Source organism: Erpetoichthys calabaricus, chromosome 3, assembly GCF_900747795.2.
Source record: "Erpetoichthys calabaricus chromosome 3, fErpCal1.3, whole genome shotgun sequence".
Classification (NCBI taxonomy): domain Eukaryota; kingdom Metazoa; phylum Chordata; class Cladistia; order Polypteriformes; family Polypteridae; genus Erpetoichthys; species Erpetoichthys calabaricus.
Genome location: NC_041396.2, coordinates 21,318,095 through 21,336,697, shown reverse-complemented (window position 1 = coordinate 21,336,697; position 18,603 = coordinate 21,318,095). Strand labels below are relative to the sequence as shown.

Genomic DNA, 18,603 nt, shown 5'->3' with positions numbered 1-18,603 from the left:
TTATCAATTAGTTTCACGTTTTCATTTTTCCTCGTAGTCTGGTCTTCTTCCATGTTCTAAAGAGGTGCAGGTCAGGGTTGATTGGAGAGTCTCAGCTGGTCCAGTGTGTATGGCAGTGTGGCTTGTCTGGGGTTTGGATTTGTCCTCATGTGCAATGCATCCTTCATATCATCCGAATCCCTGTGACCCTATACTGGAAGTAGTAGGCTCAAAAAGTGGATAGATGTTTCTAAAAGTGTGGACATTAGCTTTTTTGAAATTGACAAGTGTATATTTTTAAGAGGTTACATCTGAAGGATAGTATTAACTTCTAAAGCAAACATTGCAGAAGTAAGGATAGGACGATAATGCAAAGATATATGTATATGATAGGTGAGAATAGTAGCAGTTATACTTCTGTGCATGCAGCATTAGTTTTAGTTTCTCGTTCTAAACATCTGCAGCTGGAATTCAAAGAAAACAACTCATTCATCTAAACTGGTTCTTCTGTCGCAACAATATTCACATTTTGGTATAAAATTCCTTTCCAGGTTCCTTCTTCAGTCAGGATTGTTTCAACTCCATTGTGATCGGTTTTCTTAATTTTAGCTGTAAATGGTACCACAGCATTGTCATCTTTGGTAACGACTAATCTACCAATCACCTTTTTCTTCGGCGGGACGTTAATAGTGGTCTCTTCGGCAATTGTTACTGTCTTCTCAAAAGTGGAGGATTTCTCATATGATCCATTATAAGAAACTGTAGCACTGAAGTCTACAATTTTTAATTCACAAGACATCGACATACTGAAGCCCCAAGAATGAGTCCAGGTGGTCGTCTCACTGGTTCTGTCCTGCCAAGACAGCTTGAAGGTGTGCGATTGAGCAGCACTGGTATTGTTAGTGTAGCTTTGTTCTGCTACAGCGCTGGGAGTTTTTATTTGGTCTGCCTTGAAGTCTTTGACTTCAACACTGAGGATTTTAAATGTTGGCTCAACAACATCACCGATGCTCACTGTAAATCTACAAAACTCATCGGGCCCTTCTTTTGCTGCCTCGATATTATCTTTACCTCTATGGTATCTACTCAAATACAATCCATTTTCAGCCTTAAGAAGGATCTTATTGTCATCTGTAAAGACACTAAATTTACAGAACTCATCTGGGGAAGACTTCACTGGCTTAATGTAATTAATGCCGCTTTCATGGTATCTACTCAGATACATTCCTCTCTGGTCTCTCAGAAGGACCTTCCCATCTGGGGTTTTGGTTACATGAAACTTACACCAGTCATCTTTGTTTGCTTTTGCAGCTTCAATGTACATTGAGCCACTTCTCCCTATGCAACTCCAGTAGTTTCCATTGTCAGCCCGCAGAGAAACTCCTTCCTGCTTATCAATGTACATCTCCAGTGGTCCGAGAGTATTAATTATCGGCTGTAATAATAAGAAAAAAATATAAATGTATTAAATTTAACCTCCTGTTTAGAATAGAAAATATAAATATTTAATAAGCATACAGAATAGCTATATAGAGAATTATATAATGATAAAATCTTTAAAAATATAGATGAAAAAATATGAAAGAGATGTTGCCAGTTTTTTTTTTTTTTGCTGAGTGCTTTGTTCTATAAAATCATAAAGCATTTAAAAGAATGTTTTCCAATCACCTACACAACTTTATTATACTTGTTATATCAGCTCTAGCCTATTAGCATTTAGCACCATCTAGTGGTTATCAAATGAACTGACACTTCAGTGTACTCATGTCTTCTGTTCACCTACTCCAGTCTCACGCCTGTCATGGTTAAGTAGAGCTCCTGTATATGTACTGTATTTACATCTGAGAGCCATTCAAGATATTTGTTATTGTGCTGAAGAGCATTATTCTGTACATTACTATTTTGTATATAACTTAAACAGCTTTCTCAGCTGCATCATATGTTAAGAACAAAGCACAATATTACCTAGCAAAGAATAACTTTCTGGCATATTAATTTACAGTAGATTTGTTTATATGTAATTGTTTCACAGTTTATTCAAGTACTGCATTAAAGATTATTTTTTTTAAATCTAGGATAGCTTGGTTAGGCAGGGTGGTGGCTCTAAGGCTAGGGATCTGCACTGGCAATCGGAAGGTTGCTGGTTCGAATCCCGTAAATGCAAAAAGGGACTCTGCTCTGTTGGGCCCTTGAGTAAGGCCTTTAACCTGCAATTGCTGAGTGCTTTGAGTAGTGAGAAAAGCGCTATATAAATACAAAGAATTATTAATGTTTTGTTTCATGTTTAAGTTCAAGTGTATACTCTAGTGTGTAATAATTAACAGCTTGCCAATTAAAGAAGCTGATTATTTCATTTTTGAAAATTTCAGGGCATTATTTATTTTATTATTATGATAGTTCCTCTATTTTGTGTTTTGTTAATATTGAGAAGTTTGTTTATTGTTAAAGACCCTAGATTAGATGGTTGCCCTCAGGAGCTGTCGTTAAGCTTTTCAGAAATATGGGAGAAGTAAAAGAATCAGCAGCTGCTGCTTCTGATGTGCAGTGGCATTAACCTTGTTAAAGTGTTCATGTGCTCTCTTTGCAGATTTTCCTTTTGTGTGTTTGTGATCTGGGCGGCACGGTGGCGCAGTGGGGGCGGCACGGTGGCGCAGTGGGTAGCGCTGCTGCCTCGCAGTTGGGAGATCTGGGGACCTGGGTTCGATTCCCGGGTCCTCCCTGCGTGGAGTTTGCATGTTCTCCCCGTGTCTGTGTGGGTTTCCTCCGGGCGCTCCGGTTTCCTCCCACATTCCAAAGACATGCAGGTTAGGTGGATTGGCGATTCTAAATTGGCCCTAGTGTGTGCTTGGTGTGTGGGTGTGTTTGTGTGTGTCCTGCGGTGGGTTGGCACCCTGCCCAGGATTGTTTCCTGCCTTGTGCCCTGTGTTGGCTGGGATTGGCTCCAGCAGACCCCCGTGACCTTGTGTTCGGATTCAGCGGGTTGGAAAATGGATGGATGGATGGATGTTTGTGATCTTTAGAGCATTATGTTTTGGCTTATCATTTTTTTTTAATTCTATGTATTCTGATTTTTGTTTTTTCACCTTGAATTTTATTTCTTATTTGAAATTATCTGTATCTCTTCTTTGTAATTTCTAATTTTGTATTTTTTTTTTGGCTAAATTATGGATTTTTTTATTTTGTAGTGTTTGAATTTGAAGAATCTGTTCATGTTCTAAATTTGTTTAATTTATACTTCTTTAATGATATTAAGAGTTATTGTGCAGGCAGGGTTTTTCTAACAGTTTCCATTTTTACCTGAAGAAACATATCAATGAATCTGAAAGTTTATAATAGTATTGTTTTATTATAGTGCTTTTGCTTTATTAGTTTATTATGCTCTCTCTCTCTGTCTTCTCTCTCTCTCTCTCTCTCTCTCTCTCTCTCTCTCTCTCTCTCTCTCTCTCTCTATATATATATATATATATATATATATATATATATATATATATATATATATATATATATTACTAGGGAGCTTCGTCCTCTGCTCGCTTTGCTCGCCAATCCCCGTGTTTGGTTTTCCGGATACACACTTTTAAGATTTTTTTTTTCTTTGAATTGTTGCTATTTCATTAGTTTCACTTTTATTTCAGAACTTCTGTAAAAACAATATTTGTAATCTTGCAAGTCCCAATATGTTAATTCTTTTTAATGAGGTCAGGATAGGTTTCTCTGTTTGGAATTTCAGCACAGACAAAACGATCGACATCATCAGCAGTTCATAATTTTTTTTTACAAAGTAACAAAGTAAGTAGAGTTCTGCATTGGACTCCTGTCTGTAAAGTCGTGATATTTTCCTCTCACAGTTCCAAAAGTACATGAGGTTACCAAGGTGATACCCCAGCTTTTGTGTAGGTTTTTGTACAAGGGCTAGATAGAATGTTTCTGACTCCTGGGGTAAATGTAGCTTTTTAAATAAGCAGACAGATAAATATATATACATGAACAAAGTAACCAATAAATGCATTTGCGGTAAACTCCATTTTTGAAATTCTCAAGATTCTTTATTTGTCACATGCATAGTTATACAGGACAACACGCAGTGAAATGCATCCTGATCTGCTTATCAAAAACTGTGCAAAGTTAGAAGAATATCAGTTAGATTAACAAAAAGTCATAGATTGAAAGGTAACAGTATAGTAGAACATAATAAATAAGTACAATTATGTGAATAAAGTAGAATTAAGTGTTAAGGTGCAATAGTGTAGTAATTATTGTGCAAAACCAAAGTTAGACTGGTGCATAGTTAAATGAGGCAGTTTGTTTGTTTGCGCTCCTGCGATCTTTATTTTCTTTTTTTATATTTTCTAATTTTCTTTTAACTTTCTCCACATGTGTATAGCGCAGTTTTTTTTGTTTTTATTTTTTTTTTGAGCCTTTCTAATTTCACTGGTTTCATAGTCTCTAACCTGCTCTGCATGTGTTTAGCACCAACGTTTGTAAACGTCTTTATGAAGTTCAACTTTGTCTTTTATTCATTGTTATTTAATTCTGAGTCGGAATTCCACTTGTTCCAGGCTGATAATTACTTTCCTTATTTTCTGAATTTGCACCTCGATTATTCTTTTTGGCTCTTTTTTCTGTCCAACGCATTTGAGTCTCTTTTCTCTGCGCTGCTCTCTTCTTCGCTTAGATGTCGACATTTAATTTATAACATACTGTCCTTATACACTTTATATGCGCTGAGAGCCCTGGATCTGTGTGTGCTCAAATCCTTCACAAGACTGAATGTTTTGCTGCCTGTTGTCCTATTTGATAGATTGTAAGTAGGGCGTGTCTTTGGTCTCGCGGGTCTTTAAAATGTCTTACGAGAAGATCACGTATCATAGACTTGCTTTTTGCTTTCCAGGACAGGATTTCTTTTTATAATAGATAGATATAAAAATAATCTTGGGTCAAGACGTGATTATCTCGGAGAGACACTTTAAAGTCCCGCGAGACTTCTTGCACTTCATACCCCACTTACAAACAATTTCTCGGAGACAATTTAATGTCCCATGAGACAAGGAAGTGAGACAAAAGGAAAGTTGCTGTACAGGGTTTTAAATGATTGATGCGCAGCACAATATGCAGATCACACAGATCGGTAGCGGCAGCAGCAAGATAGCAGCTGATCCGTCTTTAGCGTGCGTTCAACCCCACCACCTTCATAATGCGAGCAGCAGAGACGCGAAGTGGCTAGCGTGAAGCACGCACCCAGGGATGGGGGTTGTGGGGTGGGTGACCGAAGCGAGTAGGGGGCACAGGCCCCTAGCATATATATATATATATATATATATATATATATATATATATATATATATATATATAAAAATAAACGTCTATGCATGAAAGTTTGTGTGTCTGTCCGACCCGGAAGTGGGAAACATCGGCAAAACGGTATCCCTTTTACTTTCCCTTCCGCCGCTAAAACACAAGTGATGTGAGGACGTCGGCAAAACGAAACCTCCTAGGAGAGAGATGCTCAGAGTAGTTCCTTTCAATTACCTGACATCTCTAGATTTCAATTTTCTTCTGACAATTTCAATAGTTTCTAGGACCCCGGGCTTTGTACAGCATAGGCTTACACAGCAAGTATCTATACATATTAATAAAAGGCAAAGCCCTCACTGACTCACTGACTGACTGACTGACTGACTCATCACTAATTCTCAAACTTCCCGTGTAGGTGGAAGGCTGAAATTTGGCAGGCCCATTCCTTACAGCTTACTTACAAAAGTTAGGCAGGTTTCATTTCGAAATTCTACGTGTCCATATACTCTAATGGAGGAGGCGGAGTCACGTATCGCGTCATCACGCCTCCTACGTAATCACGTGAACTAAAAACAAGGAAGAGATTTACAGCACGAGTCAAACACGGGAACGAAGGTAAATGACGTTAATTTTTGACTGTCTTTTAATACTGTGTAAGCATACATATTAACACATGTGCAATTAAACGTGTGCATTTACGGGGTGATTTCTCAGGCTTAAAAGCTCGCCTTTTATCAAACGCGGGAACAAAGGTAACTGACGTTGTTCACTGTCTTTTAATACTGTGTAACCATACATATTTACACATGTGCAATTAAACGTGTGCATTTACGGGGTGATTTCTCAGGCTTAAAAGCTCGCCTTTTACTAAAAAGGTAAATGCAAACTATTTTCAATCATTCTATGATCTGCTTCTCACAACTGAAGGCACCGTGGCTGATGGTAAATGACGTTAATTTTTGAGTGTCTTTTAATACTGTGTAAGCATACATATTAACACGTGCAATTAAACGTGTGCATTTACGGGGTGATTTCTCAGACTTAAAAGCTCACCTTTTACTAAAAAGGTAAATGTAAAACTATTTTCAATCATTCTATGATCTGCTTCTCACAACTGAAGGCACCGTGGCTGATGTTACGTCACTTGCTGTCCAACCATAAGCTTTCCCTTTTGGGAATCGAAGCTCTGAGGTTTTCTTTTGTTCTTAATTAAAATTTAAAAGCAATACTTCACCGCTGCTAAGCCCCTCTAGCGCTGACGTCCGAGTTTCGATTACCGTAAGCAAGTGCAGTGAGTGTGTAATTACATTCACGGCATTCGTAGTCTGATTCACAATCTGATTGTATGGGTGGTTACCTACGAGGTAACGCTTATACTTGGCCACCAAGTCAGGTCGAAGTGATCACTCGAGTAAAGGCAGCTTCACAAAAAAAACAGATCCTTAACAAACTGTTATTAGTATATTTTCCCTCAATTTAAAAACATTTTATTTTCTTCTTAATAAAAATTTAAAAGCGGTACTTCGCCGGTGCGAAGCACGTGGATTTGACCGACTGACACATACAGACATATTCATGAGTGCAGGTACTTCGGAAAGAAAGCACCGTGTAAACCTAAAGTTTAAATTAAGTTCATAGACCTACAAAAGGTTGCCATTCATTTGAGGCAAGATTGCTTTTCTTCTGTACAACTATACGTTGCATTCTCAAGAGTGTGCTTGCACGGCTTCAGATATATATGTATATATATATGTATGTCTATATATAAATATGTAAGCTTATAAGTACTGCCTTACTTCTCTTTAAGAAAGGAAGATGTAATGATACTTGATTTAAACGATTCCATGTCTTCCTGGGTTTGCGTAGCTTATTGTCAATATCTTTACACCTGTTTTTAACACTTATTTACTGAAATGGGCTTTCACGAAAAAAGTTAGGGCTTTGCTACAGGATACACCCTCCACAAGTTAAGCAAGTAAAAATAAAATATATATTTCTGTTTTATTTAAACCTTTTAAGTTCGTATGCATAGCCCCATTTGGCTGTTTAATTTTTTTTTTTCTTTCTTCAGTAATATTTAATCTCCTTAAAGAAAAAGAACATATCCATTTTACTTTTTTTGTATCTCTTTAGTAATATTTTAGTGTAAAAGGATAACCAGTATTTAAACCTTTTATGTTACTTTATACATTTATTTTACACAATGTTGAAAAATTAATAAGAAAGCTACATATTTTGGCAGCTGCTGCTTTCATTTTCAATGAAATGAAAAACGCTCTCCAAGAGAAAACGTCAATGAAGAACAAACAGTTTGCACTATCTAAAAATAAGAAACCCTCATTTATAAAAGTTTGCTGCAGATGACTTAACTGAAAATAAATGAATAGTTCCTATGTGTATAATACATATTTATCTATTTGACTTATTTCTTTATTCCACCAACTTACAACATCTGAGGTACAATTTGTTACATTACTTTTGTTTTTTGCAGCACAGGCAGGTGAAATGACTTCCTCAGGGTCACACAGTGGTGTCAGTACCAGGATTTGAACTGACAAGCTCCAGGTTTACGGAAATATTACTGAACAAAGAAAAAAAACGAAAACGGGCAAATACGGCTATGCATACAGATGTCCATCCGTCCATTATCCAACCTGCCATATCCTAAATACAGGAGCCAATAAGTACATATGTTTATATACAGTATATATATATATATATGTGAATGTGTGTATGTATATATGTATGTCTATATATATATATATATATATATATGTAGATATGTAAATTTGTATATGTATATATATGTTTTTGTGGATGTGTATATACGTATGTATATGTAGATATGTGTATATGTAGATATGTATATATATATGTATATGTATATATATGTTTATGTGTGTCTGTGTGTGTATTATATATATAAAAGACAGCAACACTCATAACAATGACAACACAATTACATTGACAATCATGTTACGTTATTTTTAAAATGTTTCCTTTACTTTTTCATAACCTCTTTAACACACTACTTCTCCGCTGCGCGGGTATTTTGCTAGTATATATATAATATGTAAAATGTAATAATATAATATAAGATAGATAGATAGATAGATAGATAGATAGATAGATAGATAGATAGATAGATAGATAGATAGATAGATAGATAGATAGATAGATAGATAGATAGATAGATAGATAGATAGATAGATAGATAGATAGATAGATAGATAGATAGATAGATAGTGTAAGTGCCACATGGGATGGACCAATCCCCGACCAAGAGAGGGGAACATTCCTTACCTGGATGACAGGTCCCAAGTGGATAAACAAGCATACTGTTCAAGAGACAGAAAGGTTCCTTACTCGAATGAGACTCCCCAAATGATGGATGGACATCACAACCAAAGGAGAGGAAGATTCTTTACCTAGATGGGAAGCCCAGACAGATGGACAGATGTCCCAATTGGATATATTTATAGTACCTTCCCTGACTGGGATAAAGGGAAAGAACAGGGAAGGACTATGGGATGTTTATTCCCCCGGACGCTAGATGGCAGAGGTCTTGGATATCAGTGCCTGTTTGGAAACCAGCAGGGTAATTGTCACCTGGTAGCACAGCCCTGTTGGGGTTTGTGGATGCCGCAAGAAGGCAGTGCAGGGAGATACACTCCCTGTTATTTGGGACTTCCGTATGACCCAGAAAGACTTCCAACAGGCAAAAGCCCTGGCACCCGAAGTACTCCTATGTCCTCAGTAAAATGGACCCACTGCCTTGATCAGGCAAGTTGGAGCTAGGAGGAAGGAAGGCAACACTGGAGGAGAGCAGTGTGATAGACAGAATAAGAGGAGGAAAGAAGAGAGAATAACTTGTTTGTCTGCTTGTATATGTATTTTGTATAATAAACACCCTTTATTTTTACCCAGGACTGTTTTGTGTGTGTTCACGATTGGGGTTTGGGGCTCTGTGGCACCCTCTAGCCTTCACAATAGATTAGTTTCAATTTTAGTGTTAGTAATTATGGCATAATTAAAAAGATATTATGGAATTTAGTTTTCTGTCACAATTAGATGGAACTTTACACCCTGTGGGTATTAGCTTTTCTTTTCATAGGTGCTCTTAATGGAAAATATAAACAAAAACTTTGTGCAAAAAGTTTGTGCAAAATTTAAAACAATTTTCCAACGGTGTCCCCATGTTCTTGATGGACTCTTTTTAAAGTCACCATCTCGATCCCCTAGACTAATTCCCTTCATAATTTTAAACACTTCAATCAGGTCTCCTCTTAATCTCCTTTTGCTTAAACTGTAAAGGCTCAGCTCTTTTAATCTTTCCTCATAACTCATCCCCTGTAGCCCTGTAGCCCTCTAATCAACCCAGTCACTCTTCTCTGGACCTTTCCTTGTGCTCTTGTGTCCTTTTTGTATCCTAGAGACCAAAACTGCACCCAGGACTCCAGGTGAGGCCTCACCAGTGTGTTATAAAGACTGAGCAGAACCTCCTGTGACTTGTACTCCACACATCAAGGCGCTATATAACCTAACATTCTGTTAGCCTTCTTAATGGCTTCTGAACACTGTTCATAATGCAAAGTTATTAAGTTAAAGCAATTTATCACAATTGACATCAGGCCACATGAGCACCTGTAATTTGGTTCCCATAATGGATCGTCTGTGTCTGATATATCTCTCTTGCACATTGGAGATTTAGCAAACTGCAACTTTCAACTTGGGATACCACTTATTCTACATTCAAAAGTGGCACTGTATTTTACAGACTGAGCAAAATCATCATCTTTGTATACTTCACTAATACTAGAAATATAATTTTTCATACTGTCACTGTCAATTTCTGAAGAACTGTCACTATTATCACACAATAAACCACTTTCTTCTTTATGCACTTTACATACTGACTGCTCATATTCAGCTTGCCCAGTATACATGTGGCTAGCGGTAGATGAGTTATTTCATGAATAATGTAAAGCGGTAATGAAGACTCAATTGGCATGTCATACCACATACACTTCAGAAGAGGTCATTAATCTGATCCTAAATGCGTTTTGGCCCATCCAGTACTTGGATGGAAAACCAACTAGTAAAAGCTGGTTTGTTGCTGGAAGAGGTGTTGGTGAGGGCAGCAGTGGGTGCTCATCCTGTGGACGGAATGTGGATCCCAATGCCCCAGTGCTGTGATGGGGACACTGTGCTGTATAAATGGCGCTGTCCCTTGGATGAGACGTAAAACCAAAGTCCTGGTCATAAAAGATCTCTGGGCATCCTTCATACTTCATCTTTTTACCATAAATTGCCCCCATGGTCTAGTCATTCTGGCCCATAAACAATCCCCTTTCTCTAATTCACTATCTCTCTTTAATTCCTTCACATTCAAATAGTTAATGTGAGTTGAGTGTTCTGGCACAAAAATGGCTGCCGTTGCATCGTTCAGGTGGATTCTGCACATTATGGTGGTTGAAGTAGGTAGGTAGACTTTGAAGCGGCTATCTACTCAATATGTAAACACAAATGTAAAGAATTATTATTTTATTATTATGTCTGTTTCTGTGAAGAACATATATTTACATTCTGTATTTTGATTAATTCCAGAGCTTCTACAGCCCAGGTTACCTTGTGCATAACTCCAGTTGTGATGAAAACTAAAAACATTTTTTGTAATTCATTATTTTATTTTAATGAGTCTTTTCCTTTACTTTAATAGTTCCTTATAATTTTAGTTATTAATCTCAGTTATATTAATTATTCAATTTCAGCTTATGAAAATGTTTTTTATTAGCAGCTTTCATAATTGCTTTTGGTTTTGTTCATGATAGTAACCTTGACCTGGAAAAAAAAACAAATTAGAAAATGTGTGCATGGCATAACATTCATATATGCTTGATGGCAGTGCAGACATTATAGCCCCCAAAGGACTGAGTTCTGCAGATGAGTTCTACAACCTTCTCAGTCTACTCCAGGGTTGTGGGGGCCAAAGGTTATCTCTTTCTTTATTTTTTTAGCAGAGGAATTACTATTACTTTTTTTTTTCATCGAGAATGCAAACTGATAGCAGATATAACAAATTGTACACAATTATCAAAAAATTCTCTGATTCAATCAAAATTAGCATTGAGAGGCTCCAAGACAGATAGATGTGTTAAAGACACTCACCATTATTAAAGCTTTTGGGCGGTGATCACTTCCCTGTAAGAGAAAAATAAAAAGTAATTGATTAATAAAACATATCAGGTGGTTAAGCTGGTGGAATGCTTGGCAGTGCAACAACATATCTCCAGAGACCTGAGTTTAATGGTAAGTCTATGGTAAGTAAGTCTAGTATGGTAAGAATGGTAAGTCTATGGTACCTGAGTTTGATAGAAAGTCTTACTGCCCTTGTGGAGTTTCTTTGTTCTTTAGATTGTCACATGTCTGCACAATGGTGACAGCTTAAGGGCTCTAGTAAGGGCAATACCCCACCACTCCAGGGGTGTGTACTTATGTCTCTTCTCTTCCTCCCTCTGCAGACCAGGGGCCTCATGTATAAACGGTGCGTACGCACAGAAATGTTGCATACGAACCTTTCCACGCTCAAATCGCGATGTATAAAACCTAAACTTGGCGTAAAGCCACGCACATTTCCACGGTAACTCATACCTTGGCGTACGCAATTTCTCCGCTCGGTTTTGCAGACTGGCGGCACCCAGCGTCAAAGCAGTGCTACTGTTCCTGTGTGGTTACTCTTTCTTAGATTCACATCCACGGCGGCGGCTTTATCAAATACACTGAAATTAACCGCATATCGTTCATAAATTTAATGCATCTGATTGTAATTAACCTGTAACAATATAATGGTCCACAGAATGGTCAAACTACTGTTCCTGTGTGCTCATCCTTTCTTTCTTAGCTCCACATTCCTGACGCGGCTTTATAACTACACTGAAATTAACTGCATATTGTTTATTAGTGTAATGCATCTGATTGTAATTAACCTGTGTAACCTGTAGCAGTATAATGGGCCAGGGAATAGCCATAGTATTCCAAATACCATAACTGCTTTAGCGTTTTTACGCTCACTGCATCTTGTTCTTCTTTTTGCTGTTCCCGTTAAGGGTTGCCACTGCGGATCATCTTTTTCCATATTACTCTCACTGCACCACTCGGAGTATTTATATCACTGTATCTGAGTGTGAATCACAGCAGCAGATGATCGGAAAGAGAATTATCGGTATACAGTTTCAAGTACACAATACCTCAACCACGGCAAAAAGCGTCAAAGCCTTTCCTGTACGGACCTCGCGTTTCAGAAACAGTTTTGTCCCAAGAACTATAAACGCACTCAATCAGTCCATCAAGTGCTCCTTGTAGAACTGTTTACTTATAAGTACAATCACCTCACTGTAAACTTACACTACAGTTATAATATTGCACAACCTGCGCTACTTTATAAAGCGCATATGATGACAATATCATTTTTAAGATGAAATGCAACAAAATATGTTGCTTATAGTATACAGATAAAACTTTAACTTCATTTAAATAATCTGTATTGCTAATAATTAAACATGTGAGGACACGGTGCCGCAGCGTATAGCTAGTTCAAGGATAGCTCCTGCCTTGCGCTGTATTCTTGCTGGTGCTGACGCGACACTGGAAGGATAGACGAATAGAATAATTAAACATGTACTACGAAGATATTTCAATGTTCCTTAAAAATTTTGAAGAATCGGCGTTCTAAGCTTACAAATGGCTTAACGTCTATTACAGAGCTGATTGTGTGGCGATTGGAGAAAGAAAAGTAAGGACAGGAATTGGAGGTTAGTACGTTTGAAAGGGACAGTACTTCTGTAATAAATGATTTCATCGAAGGTCGCACATGGCACCGCAAGCCTCTTGCGTGAGATATGAACAATCGCTGCGCCACCGTGTTCCCATGTTTAATAACATGCTTTCATTCCTATCATCATGAAAATGATATCACGTATACATCTCAGTATTTTAATTATTCAGAGAGCTGTAATATCTCGAATGTAATGCATTTTGTGTCCTGTCGGAGAAAGAGAAAGAACGGAAGCACGTAGTGATTCACACACATAGAGCACATAGAAGATCAAATACAGAACAAAGCATTTAACGTGCTACTTGAGAAACTAGTAAAATAAACGATTTTAAGATGAAGTTTATGATGTTCTACTTTAATGGCAAAAATAAACTACGTGATTAAAGTGGAAATTTCGAGATTAAAGTTGACATTTCGTGCTTTTTTCCCACTGTGTGCCTATTTGTTTTGTTTGTACCCTAATAAGCTTTCATATGACACTCAGACGGTGGGCTACGACTCGCCTTTTCACAGCGACTTTGATATGTGATTTCTTTTTTATTTCGGGCACTGTGCGACTTTGTGAATTTGATCTTTCGAGTTTTTCCGACACTCTGTCACTCGATCAACTTCCTTTGTTGATCTATACCACTGTTTAAACCAACAAATAGTACGTTTTTTCCTTTGCCTCCCACTTGGTATTCGCTGAAATTCTTATATTTTCCCCTGTGCTTTTCCCATTTTCTTTTCACAGAAGGCTATTTATATTGATTTGCATATTCAAAGAGGTGTAATTCTGGGAGGAGTTGGGGCGGGACAGAAGGCGCGTGCACGTGCGTTACTTTTCATGCTGATCGGGATTTATGTAGTGGAAGAACGTGAAATTTTGCGTGCGCACAGATTCCTGCATCTGGATTTTTCTGTGCGTACACACAATCCAGCGTTTTGTGCTTACGCCATGTTATAGTGTGAGTTCTACGCACGGCTTTATACATGAGGCCCCAGAAGATTGATGGCTTTACCACCCCTGATATCACCCTAACCTTAACCCTATCATTCACTTCCATTAGCTTGGACCCGGCTCAACGCCAGAAGATCTGCCATCTTCAAACAATCATAATGGGACTGGTGTCTGAGAAGACATCAACACTTGTTAATTGAGTTTCTTTTCTTGTTTTTTTTTTTGCATGCAGTTATATAGGGTTTGCCATTTGGTGCCCCAAACCTTTATGCTATTTTGTTTCTTTCCTTACAGCATGTGTGCCCACTTATTCTCTGGAACCATCATTGCTTGCAGCAGGATTTAGTCCCTGACAAGCACCAATCCAGGACGACACAGAGCACACTCAGGAAAACGCCCCTTACCTGGACACCAGACCAGTTCAGAGTTACTATAAAAGTCTTTATAATTTAAGAGAAGACCAGATTACACAGAGCAAACCCTCATAAATGGGAAAAGGTGCAAAATCTATATTGGCAATGACTGGGACTGGAATCAAATTCAGGCACAGAGAGGGGTGTGAGTGCTATGGTAGATGGACAGGCATCCCAAAGGTGATGATGAATGATTCCTTTCCCAAATGGAACACCATAGTAAGTGAAAATACACAGATGGGCTTTCCAGACAGAAGGGAACAGGGACCCTTATCCAGCTGGGGAGCCAATATAATGGAAAGACTGAGGGAGACAACAAGGTTTGGATTCTTTATCTCTCCAATATACTAGATGGCAACATCCCTGAGTTAGGATTTTACCACATGGACACCCACAGAGTGTGGCAGAGTGTGGGGTTGCTAGGGGGAGCTGCAGGAATTAGTCATCACTATATTCAGAGACTTCCATTTGACCCGGAAGAGCTGCCAGTGGGCTACACCCTATCACTGGAAGTGCTCCCGTGTTACCGATAAAATAAGCTGCTAAGGATGCCACATTTGCTTGGAGGAAGAAGAGTAGGACGGAAAAAAAGGAAAAATCTTTATTGTGTGCTGTGCTATTATACAGAGGATTCAAGAAGGGCCTCTACAGGTAGTGGAAAGAACAGATTATTATGTTTGAATCCTTGACTATCTCTGTGTTAGTTGTGTCGAGAAGGAGCATAGGACTACATGTCACTATATGTCTAATTATGACAACATCCTATAAACTTTCTCTATTAGGCAGGCAGTTTGATATAATGGGTCAGAGACTGGGCCTTAAACTGCAATGGCTGCCAGTTCAATTCCTGCCTTTGACCCACAATGTAAGCTCGACCAGTCTCTTAAACTGCCTATCCAACTACCTTAAAAACATATCTGCAAAAAAGTTGTGCTTTGTTTCTCTAATGATAGAGTTCTCTGGGAGGTGTTTACTGTAAATTGGTGCTGTATAAGTTTTCATTTGTTGGGTGGCATGGTGAGGCAGCAGAACTGCGCTAGCAGTTCTAGACCAGTTGTTATAGGTTAAGGTTAGGGGTCAGAATGGTTGCCATGTAGGATAAATGGTTACGGTTAGGGCTTAATTTCGTTAAGGTTAGGGATTGGTGTGGTTAGCGTGTCAATCAATTTGATTTGTGATGACGTACTGTATGAATATTTATTACCAAACTGCTGGTCTAGACATGCAGTGATGTCATTTCCGCCCTGAAACTCCTGGCATAGACCTGTAGTGGTGTATGGTGCTGTGGCTCTGCAGGTTGATATATCTTGTAGGAAGTGCTGCAAGATCTTACAGATCTGCATTCTAAGGGAAACTTTTTCAGAAGATGCTAAAACTACAGTATTTCCTCTCAGTATACAGAAACAGTAACTCACCATGTTATAGACAATGAACCCTGCAACACTACAGAAATCAAATCTTTTGTTCAGTATTACCCCAAGTTTGTGACCTAAAGTTTGACTGTAAGATTGACTGTAACAAAAAAGCTTTAATCAAGTTCTCACTCCACTGCCACTGTTATCTATAACAGGGATCAGGGTTGGGGTGTGGAGCTCTGTTCCCCTCCCAGGTTGCCCTGTCCTCCTTCCTGAGAGCTAAGGTAGACAAAAAGTTGTGAGATCTTCCAAATGCACTTTAGCTAACCCCTATTCTTTCAATTACTGACCAAAGTCTACAGTGTTGAGAGTTTTAGGATGTGGTAAAATGTGAAGACATAAACCCCTTGTTCCTTCAATGAAATCCATCCCAGATATTCTGAGACCTATCTGAGACAAGACTAAACCCAAGAGTTAAGGCTTAACTCTTTTAGGGCAGATGTCGACTTTTGTCGACAGGAGGGGTTGAGGGCGAATGTCAACAAAAGTCGACATCCAGGGATAGAGGGCGACAATCAGCTGTTAAATGGCGACAAAACTCACTGTCATGTCGCAGGCATTCCCTCTGTGCTTGGAGGAATGCTAGACTTGTTGACTCGGCAACTAATCCTTGCGTGTGCATGAGTTGTGAAATGTAAACAATGGCAAGATGGCATTGATATGTCACAAGGGAGCGAAGCGAGTGCAGAAAAGAAAACACTCTGCAGACAATGTTTTGCACAATATCGCGGAGTCGGACTCTGATTTTTCAGAATCGGATTTTATTGACAGTGATCAGGAGATCGAACAAGAAAGTGAGAAGCTGGCATCAGCTGATCAGACACCAGCCAATACATCGCCAGCTGATCCGTTGCCAGCTGAACGCATTCGTGCAGCCGATGCATCTACGGCAAGGTTCGTGTGAGAGATACACAGACATTGATCCATGGGAGCCGAACTGGCTACCGGACTTAACAAGACGGCATGGCTTGCTGCTGAACTACTTCAGGATGCTCTCTCCTGATGCTGCTTTTCAGCTACTGTCAGGTGAGACAAAACAGGTAGGCAGAGAAATTTTTTGAATCGCGGGCTGCGCTTGCATCTCATTCTCGTTTTTCAAAGTGGAAACCCACAACAAAAGATGAGATGAAGTGCGCTGTGGCATTACAAATAGAGATGGGACAGAACTGGTGATATAACTTCAGGGAGCATTGGTTCAAACGTGCTTTGTCCCCTGGTGGCTTTGGAGAGGTTATGCAGCGTGATGATAGGTACGTGATGCTGCAAAGTTTTATTCATTTTTGTAATAAACAGAAGCAAATCCCATGGGCTGAGCCAGGCTCTAACGCCATGCATAAAGTTCAGCCCCTGCTTGACACTGTGGAACCAACATAGAAACAATTTTATCAGCCTGGCTGTGATTTGTCTGTGCATGAATCTATGATAAAATAAAAGGGACACCTTTTTTTCTGCAAATATATGCCAGACAAGCCCACAAAGTATGGCATAAAGGATTTTGTACTGGCAGAAGCAAACACTGGTTTCTGCCTGAAAGTAATGACATATACAGGAAAGTATTTCTTTCAAAGAGAGAAGTCCCTTGACAAGTCAGGTTGTGCTGGAGCTGCTTCAGGGCTATGAACATTTGGGTCATGTTGTGTACATTTGGACAATTTTTATACATGCCCAGAATTGTTCATGGAGCTACAGAGCAGAGGAATTGGAGCTTGTGGCACAGTGAGGATGAACAGGATACACATGGCTTCACAGTTGAAGCCAGACAGGCTGAAGATGAAAAGAGGTGACAATACGGTTTTCATGCGGGCAGAAAACTTGGTGGCAGTGGCATGGCACGATGGCAAACAGGTGACTTGTCTCTCTACAGTACACACTAACAATATATGTGAGAAAGTGCAGCAACAGACAATTGAAAAGTAGGCACCAAAGCAACACATATTGTAAGTAATGCAATGTGGCAATGACTGAAATTGGCTGCTTTGAGTGAGATCAGACTTTGCAGGATTTTGCTGTGTAAAATGTATGTGATATGTATGTGAAATCATAGAGTATGCAGGCTCATACAACATGCAAGAGAGTAACATTTGTCAAAAGGAAATATTTTTTGTTGATTTCAATTGCTTTGTGTTCTTTTTTTAAAAAAAGTTATTTTTTGGAAAAATATTCAGCCCTGGGAGAAAAGAAACAAAAAAAAAAATAGCCCTAAAAGAGTTAAATTATACTTCTTAATTGATAATTCTACTGAAATCAGTTTTATAATAAATGTAAAATAATTAGAATAGTCAACATACTTTAAATATTTATATAAAATATTTATATAAAGTATATATAGCAATATGTATATGTATGCATACAATATATAGCTATATATGTATATTTTATTTTCTTTATTTTACACATTTATACTTACATACAGTGCACTGTATGTATACCATCTTGCTCTAAGCTTATCTAAGAAATACATTTAAAGACTTACACAAAAATTAGATAGAAGTTAAACTTGCAAAGCAATTTCTTCAGTTCCTCAGCTTATTATGAGATTCAGTCTGTCAGATGCTTCTAACCTTCGGCTCAGCCAGGATGCTTCTACACTACAAGGTAAGACAGACCTCATTTTTATCTGTTTATCTGCTGTCTTCTAATTGGTTGACACTCTTTCTTTAACTAAAAGCTTGCATTGTTTTTTGTTTTGCCTGTCTTATGTCCCTAGTCTGTAATTATTATATATAT

At 38.4% G+C, this 18,603-nt stretch overlaps 1 protein-coding gene across 1 annotated transcript; it reads right to left on the bottom strand.

Annotated features, from left to right (window-relative positions):
• Positions 1 to 472: 472 nt before the first annotated feature.
• LOC114647809 (uncharacterized) lies at positions 473 to 18,465 on the bottom strand. Its single transcript, XM_051924484.1, has 3 exons — positions 18,346 to 18,465; positions 11,443 to 11,470; positions 473 to 1,414 (listed from the first exon to the last, which is right to left on the bottom strand). The coding sequence occupies exons 2-3, from the start codon at positions 11,443 to 11,445 to the stop codon at positions 473 to 475; spliced, it is 945 nt and encodes a 314-aa protein (XP_051780444.1). The 5' UTR covers positions 11,446 to 11,470; positions 18,346 to 18,465.
• Between the last annotated feature and the right edge of the window lie 138 nt (positions 18,466 to 18,603).